The following is a 14,064-nucleotide window of genomic DNA, read 5'->3' as shown; positions in this document are numbered from 1 at the left end:
ATGTAATAATTTTATATCTACTGTTAGTAATATTTATACCTATTTTTGGTGTTGTATTAATTAAAAGAAATGCAAATTATTTAACAAACGACTCCACATCACAAAATGAAAATAAAAATGATATTCACAAAATTTATTTTTAAAAAATCAGGACAGCTATTTTGGTACACAGTATCTTAAAAATACATTACAAAGGAAAAAGCAAATGCATAAAGAGCAACAACAGGGAGTGTATACACACGTATCAGTAATAAAATAGCAGGTAAATTCAGAAAAAGGGGTTGGTGTTTATGAAGACCATCTCACATTCATATATTCAACAATGGTGAAATATTCAAATTTAATTGATTATTTAAAAGTAAATTAGAATTTTATAAGTTTATTAATTTCCAATGACTAAAAGATTCAGTTTCAAACCATTTTTCTCAACATGAACTATTTGAAATACCATTAAAAACATCATTTTCGTTTTCTAAACCTTCTTATATCTTATTGTTACCTATATCTTATTTTCCTTGATTTAAGGTTGTAACTAAAACTTTAAGGTTGTATCAAAAAATGCATGATTTGAGAGTTTAATTCTTTTCAACACACAAATCAGTATTCAGTTTACATTACACGCAAAGCACTAAGTTTACATTTTTGCTTCCAAATATTTTTTTGTGTATAATCTCTTGAATTTTTTATCTAACAATTGAAACTAAATATGATGCAATATCAAAACTAATTCTGAATCTTTAACTTTAAGCTAAATTGTAAATATCCTGATTCCACATCAAGTGGAAAAAAGATAAGGAGAGAATCGTTTGCAGGAAATCAGTGCTGTAGAAAAATTAAATGCATGGAAGTAAAAGTGAGGATTAATAAGGGATAAAGCAAAGGATAAAGAAATTTAGAAAAACTAAGGATTATACATGTTCACTAGAATAAATAAGCAGATAAGTATACAGTAAAATAATTGTTTTAATTAATATTAAAGTGAATAATTTTATGACAAATCAATAAATAGGAAATGTATCATCAACAGTATGTGTCCAACTATGCAGGCCACCTTTTACATCTTTTATGTTAAGTGATAGATCTTGGAGTTTACTCTTAAGCAATCTCACTGCCTTTTGAGAATCATTACCTCGGCGACATAAAACATATACTAAACAAAAGTCAATCAAAATAATTCTGTATTAATATAAATATCTTAATTTTATAAAAAAAAAAATTAATTTTAATTTAATTTTAATTTTTATATAAAAATTGATTAGTTATTAAATAATATTATCCTTCCACTTTACTAATTCTACAGTTTAATATGTCTTTTGTAATGAGAGTATGAAACTCAAACGTTTACTAATAGGTAATAACATGTTTATTCCTCAAATTTTTAATTTCATAAAAAATTAATGGAGAATGAAATTGTGTAGGTGTGCACAATTGCTGTTATGCAAGAGCCAACATTCTTTCAGCTATGACATGTAATGCAACTGAAATACAGTTGGTATTTCAGGAAGCTAATCAAGATGCCTTCTCTGATAATGATATCCACTACATCATTATCAGCCGCTATGTTGAACAAAGAGAACACGTCATTTGAAGGGATGAATATCTCCTTTTCAATAGGCTTGGCATGCTGATTTGCAACCACATTTGCCAGAGTGAAGACTTAACAGGAAAATATCTCCTGTAACTGCTTCCTACACATTCTCTCCTCTCCTCACATTCCTTTTGTCTATTATAGGATACTTGTTATTCTTGAGAATGGCCATGTCATTTTCAAATGTGACATGAGAGTCTTGTCAGGTTACCAACAACTATTACAATGTTACATAATTATTCATGCGTGTAATTTTATTAAATATGTAGCCTAATGTATTTCAAAATACATAATAATTATGTATTAATAATTAATATTAACAAAAATCATTTGAACACATTAAATTAACAAACTTTAATATGAAACTTATCGATTCATATAAAAGCAACTTATAAATATTCTGGTACATAGATTTTAAGCGTGTTCTATTATTTAACCGAATAAATAATAAAATGTCAATGCAGATAATATTTTTTAGTATTATTAGATAATAACTTAATAAAATGTCTACTTAAAAAACACTTTAGTTCAATGGTTTAAATTTCTATGTACACAGAAACAAATACATAATTAGCTTTTACTAATTACTAATTAATTTTTTTTATGTAAAAACAACTAAACCACTTTCATATTCCTTCCACTGACTAAACTACTAGAAAAGTGAACGAACAAGAATGTCCACACACTTGCGGAGTAAACAAAAAAAACTGCCTTCCACCACCATGCCAGCCTTCTCTCTCCCACGCAGCCTTGCATAGAGCTTCCTATATGCGCATGCGCACAACAGCCAAACACCACCACTGCTGGAACTGTGAAGCGCACAGTTCCATACAAATTTTTGTATATTTTTCATAAAGCATCCCCCAGTTTTTTCATTAAGCTTAAATATTATATATTGTACAAGTATAAAGAAATAATTAAAGAAAAAAGGATATTATATTAAATTTTATCGATAATATCAATGGAAATAGGAGTGCTGCAGTTCCACAGTGCTTATACATGAGCCGCCACTGAATAAGACACTTAATAAGACTGTTCACATAACTTTTGCATTGGCTATTGATAGTGAATCCATGGCTTTGAAGAGTTGAATAAAGTACATTACTGACTTAATTTTATGTAATTTTAATGGATTTTTCTATGACTTTTTTAAATGGGAATTATTACAATAATTTTTAAATAAAAACATGATAAAATAATTGTATACTCGCTTAAATAGTGTGTGTGTTTGTGTAAAGTTCATTAACTCCTTTTTACCTTACAGGACCATATGAAAATATTGAAAAAATACCATCGGAGTGCATAAGAAAATTAATTTCAAATTAATGAAATGAAATAAATTATTAATGAAATCAAAATAAAGCATACATTATATTCACATGTAAGAGCAATGTATTCTTTTTAATTTCTGTCTGATATAGTAAAAAACAATAATATTCTTTTAAGAAAAAACTGAAATATATGTAATCCTCTTTTCTGGTTCTTGATTTGATGTCCCTAGTTGAACTGTTTAAACATTTTTTGACTTTATTTGGAAGAAGTGATTACAATATTTTCAATATTTTTATCATCAATGATAACATTGTTGTTATACACATTACAGATGTGGTTAAAATGTAGTACATTTCAATAAATGTTATTAAATAAATAGATTATGTGTTTCTTGCATATTTGTTCAATTCATCATTTTTTAGGTTACATGTATGATCATCTTTTGTTTCTAAGTACAGTATATAACTACAAGCTGAGAATGTAGTTATTCTAAAAGCTACAATGCATTCAGATTTTCCTAATAAATGAGATATTCTTTCTGACTTCATACTTAAATGTATTATTAAGACAATTTTATTTGATTGTATTTAAAATCTGAAATTTCTAGAATACATTGACTCATTGTGAATTATCAGAATGCAATTTAGCAACAAAAACTTGAACTGTAAGATGCTGTTGTTCTTGATTTAGATAGCAGTAATTTTGAATTTCACTGAAAAAGCTTTTGCTTCACATAATAATCTAAAATATTTTTTTTTTACGTAATATAATATTTAGGTTAATAATAGAAATATATTTTCTGGGAAAATACAGTTTTAATTACGAACAGTGAAAATTGTGAAAGAATGAAATTATTGATAATTTCAACAAATTTAAACAGGAAAATGATACTAAATAATAATAAAAGCCTACCAAGACACTAAAATACCACTTCAATCATAAACTCTGGGATTCTTAAATCCTGATATGGTCCAAAAATACTCTGCTTCATTTTCATGCTTCATTGATACTTTATTAAACTACAAAATGCACTTATAAAATTTGAATTTAGAGTGTACAGTAGTCCCTTAAATAATACATTAGTAATTAGGGAATATACATTTATTAATGTAGAAAACTTTATTTGTAAATAATAGAAAGGGCTATTATAAGCAGAAATATTTTTATTTACATTAAATTACTATTTGGTCAGTAAATTTAATTTTCAAGTCAGTATAGACTTTTAAATGAGTGACTTTTGGAACAGTTTTTTTTTAATTGTTAGTAACATTGTGAACATGAACAACCATTAGACCAAACTGAAATAGAAATAGATTAGGCCACATATAATTAAAAAAAAATGTTATGCTTAAAATGAAACCACATAATGAGAAATACCCAAAATATAAAAACAAACACCAGAATGTCTGATTGTAAGCAATCAGAGAAAACTGAAAATGATCTATTGCTAGAGGATAACTGATTAAAGAAAAAAAAATGAAGCTAATTTACCTAAACAACTGTCTTTGAAGTTTTCAAAATGATTGAGGAAATCTAATTATTTCAAAATAATTTTTTTTAAAAAATAACTAATTAATTTTGTTTAATTACATTCTATAATAATTACAAGAGCAGGTTTTAGTCAAATTTCATACTAAGCTAATGTTTTAGTTTATGTGTTTTTTTTTTATATGGAGCTTTATTGATTTATAACCCCCATTTAAATTATGGGATTACAGTAAAATGTTTTGAAATTTATAAAAAAAAGTTTGAATGAATTTCATAAACTCATTCTTAAACTTTAGACACCCCGATTATAAAATACCTTAATGGTCAAATTATAAAAATGTTATTTATTTACTTACCAGATATTCTTTCATGATCACTGCTATGTTGTATTTTAACTATTTGCTCTTTAATCATGTCTAATCCAATCTCTTTCTCAGCTATTGATAAAGGAACATTAACTGAATCAGGTAGGGCACAAATTTCAAATTCGCCATTGCTTCTTACATCTAATAAAACAAATTTTTCATCCGATTTCATTTTCCTAGCTAATTCTTGAGCAGTTATTCTTTCATCATCATTCAAAAGTTTAATTCCTTTATCCTAAAATAAAAATTTGTAAATCCTTTTAAAAAACTGAAGATGACAAGATTTTTAATTAAAAATGTACATATGAGGGGGTATAACTTAAAATGATCACAATTTGGAATCATGGGAAAAAATAGCTTATCTGTTTGTTTTTAATTTTTCTCTCTTTCTATCTCATTGTGACTCCAAAGTTTCCAGAATTCCTCTTTTGGTTTGGCTATCAGTTATATTGACATATTCTTCTTTATAAACTAATTTAGCTCTCAAAGTATGATTAGAAATCTAAGGAGCCATGACTAAAAAATATGGAGCTAAATGAACCAGGACAATTTTGTGCTTGACCTAGAACTTCTGAATCAGATCTGTAGCATGGGTACAGATGTAATCATAATGCAATATTAGCTCCCATGTGTCTAGTCTCCCCAGCCAAAATGCATCACATATATGAAGAAAAAACTCTTAATAATAGTGTCTGTTAACAGTTCCCTTTTCTGTAATAAATTTATGACTTGTAACTCTGCGGCAGTAAAAAATCAAACATCTTCACTTTGTGCTGTACTGTTTTTGCTTTCTTTGGCCTTCCTTGGGGATCATATAGACTATCATTATGATGAGTGATCTTTGGTATCTGTGTCATACATATATATACATAAAATAAAATATATATAAATAATTTAGAGATTGTGGAAGTTTGTAATAATGCTAGAAAAATGAATATACTCAAGAAATATTACATTTGTAAATATAAACACAAATATAAAATGTTGAACCACCAGATCACATTCGAAGATGATTTAAATAAAAGCTTAATAAAAATGCAATCTATCAGTTGGCAAATGGTGATAATAGAACAAGGAGAAATCCTATGTTTTAAAAATTAAATCATTCCAGTACTGGACAGCAAAATTTATATGCAATTCATAATAAAATTCAAAATTTCAATCAAAAGAATAGTTTTAATGTAGTTATAAAAAATATAAAAAGTTATAAAATGCAGGATACTGGAAAAATTGATTATATTGGAAATTAATATGGTAAGTTAACTAATTAGTGTGTTTTCTGGTTTATATTTCAAATAATATTAAATTTTATTAGCACACTGGTCAATATGTGAATGAATTATTTGAATTTTCAAAAAAAAAAAAAAATATATATATATATATAATTATTTTTAAATTCTATTAGATAAAAAAACCAGATAAGTGCAACAAATAGCAGCATTCATGCAAATTAATACAAAATTTTCATTATTTTAGTATTTTTATTTTTTAATTTTTATTATGCAATAACAGAATTATTTCAATCATGACTGAGGATTTGGGATCCCATGAAAGTACTGTCATGTAAAATTAATATAAGAAATGTCTATCTCAATATTCTGTTCTAGGTGGTTTATTTAATAGCATTTAAATATAATTTAACAGTACGGAGGAATAACATGAATCTTAAAAACATTAATTTTAGTAAAATAATATTACATGTTACGGTAAATATGAATAATCCGGTGATTATGCATAATCACTAGTTATGAATAATTGCCTTCAATTTTTGAAAATTTAATAAATATATCGCAATTAACATATATAATTGTGTATTTAATGTTCACATCAATATAATTTAACCAAACACAACCTATGCTCACTTAGCTCACTAACCATGACTAATTAACAATAATGTTTGGATTACTTAAATAATAAATTCAGTAATTACCGTTTATAGTTGAGTTATTTTAATATGTAAAACATGTTAATATGGAGAATATGTAAAGTACCGGTATATTTAATAAATTGCTATATATTTATTAAATTCTTCAACATTATAAGTGATGTATAATCACTTTTCTCTCGATTTCACATTTTGCAGGGTCATGAATTGTAGCACTCATTGATGAATATAAACAACCAATAATTTCTAAACTTCTGTTACTACCAGCTGACTATTGATTGAAATAACTGAGCTATGCAGTACCATCTGTTTATATCAAGTACATAGGCAAAACAAAACAAACCTTACTTTGAAATCATGTCTAACATATATATATATATATATATATATATATATATAGACTCTCATGGTCTCCATGAAGTCATGATCACCAATGATGTACTCCAACATCAACAATGGATGGTCTTTCTATTCATCTCAAAACAGATTTGAAATAGATCTGCAACCACTTCTGAGAGTGCATCATTAGTAATTTTCTGAATGGTCAAGCCAAAGTAAAATAGTCTTTCATGATCAAACAGTACACTTTATTAACCAGATTTTGGTTATTTGTCAGTCTTCATATGCAGATCACTATTTAATGAAATTTATTTAAACTGGTAATGTCATTCTTTAATTTGATAAGAGTGTTACCTCACAATTATGCATAAGCTTTATAAAAGTTGGGTACTTTTTCTTTCATTAACAACTATCAGTAAGTTTGTAGAGTGAAGAATAAACAAATGTTGTTTTATTAGTGATTTCATCGTGTTTCTGCTGAGTCATATCCTTTGTATCAGTGGTGATTCATAACGTGTATCTATATACAACACAATAATCATATTAGTATAATTTATTTATTTAAATTTAAAATATATGTACAATTTTTGTAAAATATAATAGCGTGTGGTTACTGAAAATTAAATCACATAGTTTTTTTTTTTATATGCATCAGAATTTACAGGAGATGCTTGTGAATCAGGCACCTGAACTCTCATATGCACAGTTTGTTTTTTCAACTATATAAGCTAACTGAATTTGGTATAGAGAGAAACCTGATATAAACGGATACATATGAATTAATTAAGAAAAAAAAATTGTTAAATGAGTGATGAATCCATTTTTTTATAATTACTTATAGATCAAATAAGTGGTTTATAAGTCAGACTTCAATTTTGTTTTTACACACTATCACATTTTTCAAAATTTATCAATGGATTAATAAAATACACTTATAGTCATGTTAATTTGTCATGTTAATGTAAATAAACAAGCAATATTCTAAGATATCAATGTGAATGTAAGGACTAGCATATGAAAATGGTTAGATGATGATAGCAAAGATGTTGAGTGATTAAATGAAATTTTATGTTCAACCCAAAATAAATGAAATAAAATCTTATAGAAAATACCAGACAAGAAGGAAAATGTTTCCATTTCAGGGTTTAAAACTGGTGAGATGTTTTAAGGTAGAGGAGGCTGATATTTTCATTTAGTATCAGTCAATGTACTTTTTGAAAATGTACTTAACCATTTAAATACCACAAATTTTCAAAACAAAAATCCTGCTTGTTACAAGGAATGATTAGTATGAAAAGTATTTTTAATTCCCAAAAATAAGTTATGATTAAATCTTTACCTTGTCATTTGGTGATGAGCCACAAAATTCTACATAGTCAATTAATTCAGTGATAGTTGGTGATGTTCCACATACAACACAGTCACCATTCTTTGACCGTAATTTTACATTGCGAAACTGTGTATCAGAGCCATCAAATAATAACAATCGTGATCCTAAGGTACCATTGTGACCCAGAAGAACTTTGATAGCTTCTAATGCTTGTAATACTCCAATTACTCCAGGGACTAAAGAAAAAAGTGAACTAATAGAAATAATATGTAAAAAACCTAGAATAAGCTTTTGTCTAAAAAGTCATAAAAGCTTTAGAATTAGTTCCTATTTGAATTAATTCATTAACTGGATGAAATGTTAACAATATTGCCGATCAGCTCTTATGGGAGCTATTTAAAGATTTTGCTATACTAAGATTTAAATGCAGTTAATTCATGGAACTTTTTACTATTTTAGAACAAATTTCTTAACATCATATTTGTTAATTAATGAAGTCATTAATTAACAAATAGTCTCAGTAATAGTTGGCTTATGGCTGAGATTCAAAATTGTAGTAAGCACTTTAAGGCAATAAAGTCTTGAAACAAGAAACAGAACTGTCAGAATTTAAAGTCATCCATTAAAAAGAATCAGAAACTAACGATTATTTTAAATTAAATAACACAAAAAAAATATGTATGAAAAAAACATAAGATATTTTTTCTACTTCTTGAACTATTTTAAAATGTACTACTGAAATTTTAATAAAGAAAAACATACTAACAGTAGAATGTATTTTTATTTTTAGTTTCAACAACTATTCCATGTCGATCCTAAATGTCTAAATGTACTAGTTAATAATATTAATACTGAACTTATCAAATGGCATGCTGTTTACACATCATCCTGATCCCTTGGGGAAAGATACCCTCATCACGCCCTCTGTTCCAAGACCTTATGGGCTTTACGAGAGGTCATCTTCGAAACCTCGGCTTTTGATATATTCCAGTCTGCCTCAGCCAGGATGTCACCGATGCAAATGCCACAAGTGACATTCCCATCGATGTACTACTATTTAATGAACTCAAAGCAAAACACATCTCACTGAGTCTTAAGCAAGACTGAAAATACCTAACTAAACAAAGGAATTGAACTACTTACCTGTAGAAGGTAAAAGTGAGTTCAACAAACAACATGAAACATAAAAATATTACACGGAACAATAACTGTTCACACATCTTATAATAATCATATTTTACTATGTTCCTCTGTCATTTTTATTTTGTTAGTGTGAAAGACATTTCCAGAAGTTAAAAACAGACAGGCCATTAACATTTTAGTAATTTTTTAACGGGCCATTTTTGTTTTTAGTAATTCTCTACATATACTCAAATCAAATAATGAATCGCATCAGGAAAACATTTAGTAAAATGGGAGAACTTAAACTTACAGTTTAATTTTCTAAGTACAAGAACAATACTGTGTTATTCAAACCAATTTTTAAAAATATCAACTTTCAAAAATAAATACAGACATAAAACAAGTATTTCATTTGTAAAAATGGTTATAGTTAAATCTGTAAAAATGGACTCTGGCTCTTTTTAATTTTTTTTTTTAAATTTAAATAAATGAGATCAATTTGGGTGAAATTTTGATAAAATTCCAGTCTCATCAAAAATGGTTCAATGATTTATAAGCTGCTACGAATATTTTTTTGAAGCCAGTAAACATATATCAATTGGATTATGAGATAATTCCTACATAACCTTTTGTTTACAAGTAATGAGAAAAATGGTAAATGAAACGGTTTCAATTTCTTGAGATTCTTGCCGTGTCGCTAATCTAACTTATGCTTTGGTGCATGAAGTTGGTCATTTCATCAAATGAGGTAACTAAACAATAAAGTTTATTTCTGTAATTTTATCTTAACATATCTTAATATTTGAAAAATATTTTTCGTAAGTAATTTAGGTATGGCAATAATTATAATACTAAAAGAATTTAAAAATAAATACTCATTTTTAGCAGCTTAATGTATTTACTCTAAAAATGCAAGGTGAAAATATTATTGATTATTTAAAATTTATGAGGTAAAGATAGTATAACAATATCAAAATATTAATCGAACATTATTCAGTATATAAGGAATATAATAAAATAACTATTATAGAGTGATTGTTTTAAAACACAACCCAATTTAAAGAAAAATAATGTGCTATATTTAATGTCATTAGTTATAAACATTATAATTATTTGTGCCAAACAATATTGAGATCAAATTTTTTTATAATAAACATTGAAAGTGTCCACCATTTTCATAAATGCAAGCCTTTACCTTCTTCTTCATATTCCGTGCAACCTTTCAGAGTATAACTCTTCCAATTTCCCGTAATTCTTTAGTTATGTTGGTTTTCAGTTCTTCAGTGGTATATGGATTATTTTTGAATGCACAACCTTTTAGATATCTCCAGAGAAAGAAAAATCTGCAGGAAAAATTTCAGGTGACCTAGCTGGCCATAAGGCAGTCAATATTACTCTTTCATCAAAGAAATTTCTCTAAAGGTCCATTGTTGCTCTTGGCATGTGAGATGTGCCCCATCTTGTTCAAACCACGAATCTATCTTATTGAATTCTAGATTTGCAATAAGTTACATTACAATTTCTTGGTAGAGGTCTGCGTTAAGAGTGTTTTTAAAGAATATGAGGCCAATTATTCTTCACCCGGAAATTGCTCACCACACAACAATTTTCTGTGGGTGTAGAGGTTATGAATGGATGATGTGAGGATTATTGCACCTCTAGTAGTGATCATTCTGACTATTAATGTAACCACTCAAATGAAACCAAGCCTCATCTGTAAAAATACATTATCCAACACTTTTATACTTTCCCAAACAAACTAATTAAACCACTGACAGTAGTGAAGCCTAGCAGCAAAATCAACTGGTGTAATTCATGATATATTAATTTGGTACAGCTTTAAGTTAAGTAGCTGGATAGTTTTAAATGCACTATACAGAGTTATTCCATTTTGCTGTGTAAATTTTTGTAATGATTTATGCGAGTTTGAAAAGCTTACACTAACATCTTCCAATGTTTTGTTATTAAGAAGTGAATGTTTCCGGTTATATCTCTGAATGCAAACAGAACCAGTCCCTCTATATTTCTTTATCAAATGATGAATTGAAGATTTATTTGATACATTCTTACCCAGGAATTGCAATTGAAAAACTTCTTGGCACAAAACAAGATTTAGTTGTTAAATAATTCTCCATGATAAAAATCCTTTCTTCCATGTTCAAAACCATTCCTTCTTAATAAAAAACATAACCAAAAATAACTAACTGCTCACAAAAAAGAAATAGAAAATTATATCAGCTGATTATAAAACAACAACAATAGGTAAAACTGCCAACATTTTCATCTAAAATTATTGTATTAACTCTTCTAAAAAGTATTTTAGAAGAGCAATTTATACTACAAATAAGGGATGTAAGTTCTTTGTATTATACTGATGCTAGCAGCTTGTTAATAGTACTGAGATTTGTTATTAAGTGTCTGAGAGTGTGTCAAGCTAAATCTCTTTCTACACTCAAGAGTATTTTTTTTTTTTTTTTAACAGCCATGACTTCCCTTAACTGCAATGAAATTTTTACTGCTACAGAACCATTAATAAATAACTTTATGAAGGATAATGTGTTTAGTATGTTTAATATACAATTTTAAATAATCTATCATGAATGGGTTATGATTACATTCTTGTATAAAGAATATGACAGAGTAAAATCAAGCTGATAATAGATGTATCCAACATGATATAAAATATGTTGACCATTTTTAAATTGAACATATCAATAAAAACATTTAGTTTTCTCAACTCAATGAAAATATTCTGCATAATTTAATGCAAATAGCATGATTCAATAAAAATAGTCTGCATACTTCATTTTCAATAAGTGTTTCTATGTGCACTAACATCTATTTTATTTGAATTATCGCTTATTATACACATTGGTAAGATGTGTGACCTATCAATTTGTTTATTATCTTGTTACTAGATAAAAAAATATGCAAAATAAAATGATTATATTTACCAACTCCTAAAACACCAGCATCTGAGCAATTATTTACTGTCTCAGGTGGTGGAGGTTGAGGATACAGACAACGATAACACGGACCACCTTTATAGTTATAAACAGTTAATTGACCTTCCATCTGTAATGCACTACCAGAAACAAGTGGTTTACCAGATAAAACACAGGCATCATTTAATAAATAACGTGTAGCAACATTATCTGATGCATCAATAACAACATCAAATCTTTTTATTATTCCAAGTGCATTACTACTTTCTAGTGCACAGCAAAATTCACTAACCTTTAAATCTGTATTTAATCTAAAAAAAAAAAAGAAATAAAAAAGTTAGCAATAACGTAGCTGTACTTTCCTAAAGCATGTACATTATTAAATACATTTACAAAATTATTCTATTTATTTAATGCACCAACTTACATTATTAATCACATTTACTAAATTTTTCTATTTATTTAATGCACCACTTTAAATAATTTTTTTCATGAGTCTTAAAAGTGAAGGATAGTAATAACTGGAAAAAATATTTTAAAATTCACTTATCAGGACCCAAAAACAGAATCAATAGATCCGTATCCTGAAAGAACTCAATAGATGAGTCCTCCCTACCAGCCTGGATCAATCCACTTCTACATAATTACCACTAGTTTTTTATATATTTTTATTTTTTATTGTTATTAAATAATAATAACCAATTCTTGAAATAAATTAAGTCTGAAAATATTTGTTCAGATGAGCAATAGAATGAAAAACATTAGTAGAAAATTGATTTATTTACAGAAAATTCTTGTAAAAATCATATTTCTAAATTTGTATACAATGAAGGGAGATCAGACTGTAGGAATAAAAATACAATTAAAGATAAAATTACATAAAGAAATACAAAGATGAAACCTAAATAATTATAAGTTTATGGAAATAATTTTCAAAAATACTGACCAGAAATTAGTAATTATTGTAATGATTATAAAGTACATTATGCTAAAATATCAATTCACCATTTATAAATAGAGAAATAAATAGTATAAAAAATCTGGACAGAATGCATGAGAAAAGACAGGTGGGTATGTGTGTGTGTGTGTGCGTGTTCGTGTGTATATGTAATTGAAAGAGAGGAGTTTTTTCTAGGGATAAACATATTTTTAATAATTATAAAAAATGTTTTTGAAGAAATTAATCCTGCACATAAGCGTAACCACAGTGGGATGGGTGGAGCACTTGCCCCCCTTGGATCATTTAGTCAAACAAAAAATAATAGTTCAATATCAACAGGTTATAATAGTACTGCGTGGCAAGAAAGCATGTTTGAATCGTGGCAGAAGCGCTCTCTGGTGAATGAGTGGGGGAACTAGCAGTTCAAGGTCTGGATGGTCAGTGGTAAAACTCAAAGATGAGTGATAACAATGGAGAAGAGAAATCAAAGCAGAATGATGGTGAAAAATATAGAATGTTTGAGGTTGAATTTAAAGGGAAAGTTCTAGTACCTTCTGTTCCCTATTTAAGTACTGCAGTCAGTGCAAATAAGTCAGCTGAGTGAATTGACTAATTTGAGCTAGTTCAGACCGCAATCCCGTAACAATAGCAATCTACAATGAATATTAGAAACTTTTTTAGCACAAATGTTATGCATCTATATTACTTTCATTTGAGTCTGAGCTGCAAAATCATCTAATTAAAGCAACCTTAAATGTTCAAGAAATGCACAGACTGTTTTTTTGTTTGT

At 27.5% G+C, this 14,064-nt stretch overlaps 1 protein-coding gene across 1 annotated transcript in view; it reads right to left on the bottom strand.

Moving 5' to 3' along the window:
* Positions 1 to 943: 943 nt before the first annotated feature.
* Positions 944 to 14,064, bottom strand: part of Uba4 (Ubiquitin-like activating enzyme 4) — a 32,409-nt gene continuing 19,288 nt past the window's right edge. Inside the window, exons 5-8 of the mRNA XM_075361516.1 lie at positions 12,344 to 12,645; positions 8,277 to 8,503; positions 4,705 to 4,948; positions 944 to 1,150 (exon numbers count right to left, since the gene is read on the bottom strand). Coding sequence (XP_075217631.1) covers positions 999 to 1,150; positions 4,705 to 4,948; positions 8,277 to 8,503; positions 12,344 to 12,645 — 925 coding nt within the window. The 3' untranslated portion in view covers positions 944 to 998. The remainder of the gene's footprint in view (positions 1,151 to 4,704; positions 4,949 to 8,276; positions 8,504 to 12,343; positions 12,646 to 14,064) is intronic.

This window comes from Lycorma delicatula, chromosome 1 (genome assembly GCF_047948215.1).
Source record: "Lycorma delicatula isolate Av1 chromosome 1, ASM4794821v1, whole genome shotgun sequence".
Lineage (NCBI taxonomy): Eukaryota > Metazoa > Arthropoda > Insecta > Hemiptera > Fulgoridae > Lycorma > Lycorma delicatula.
The sequence above is the reverse complement of the archived record's forward strand: the minus strand, read 5'-3'. Positions and strand labels throughout refer to the sequence as shown.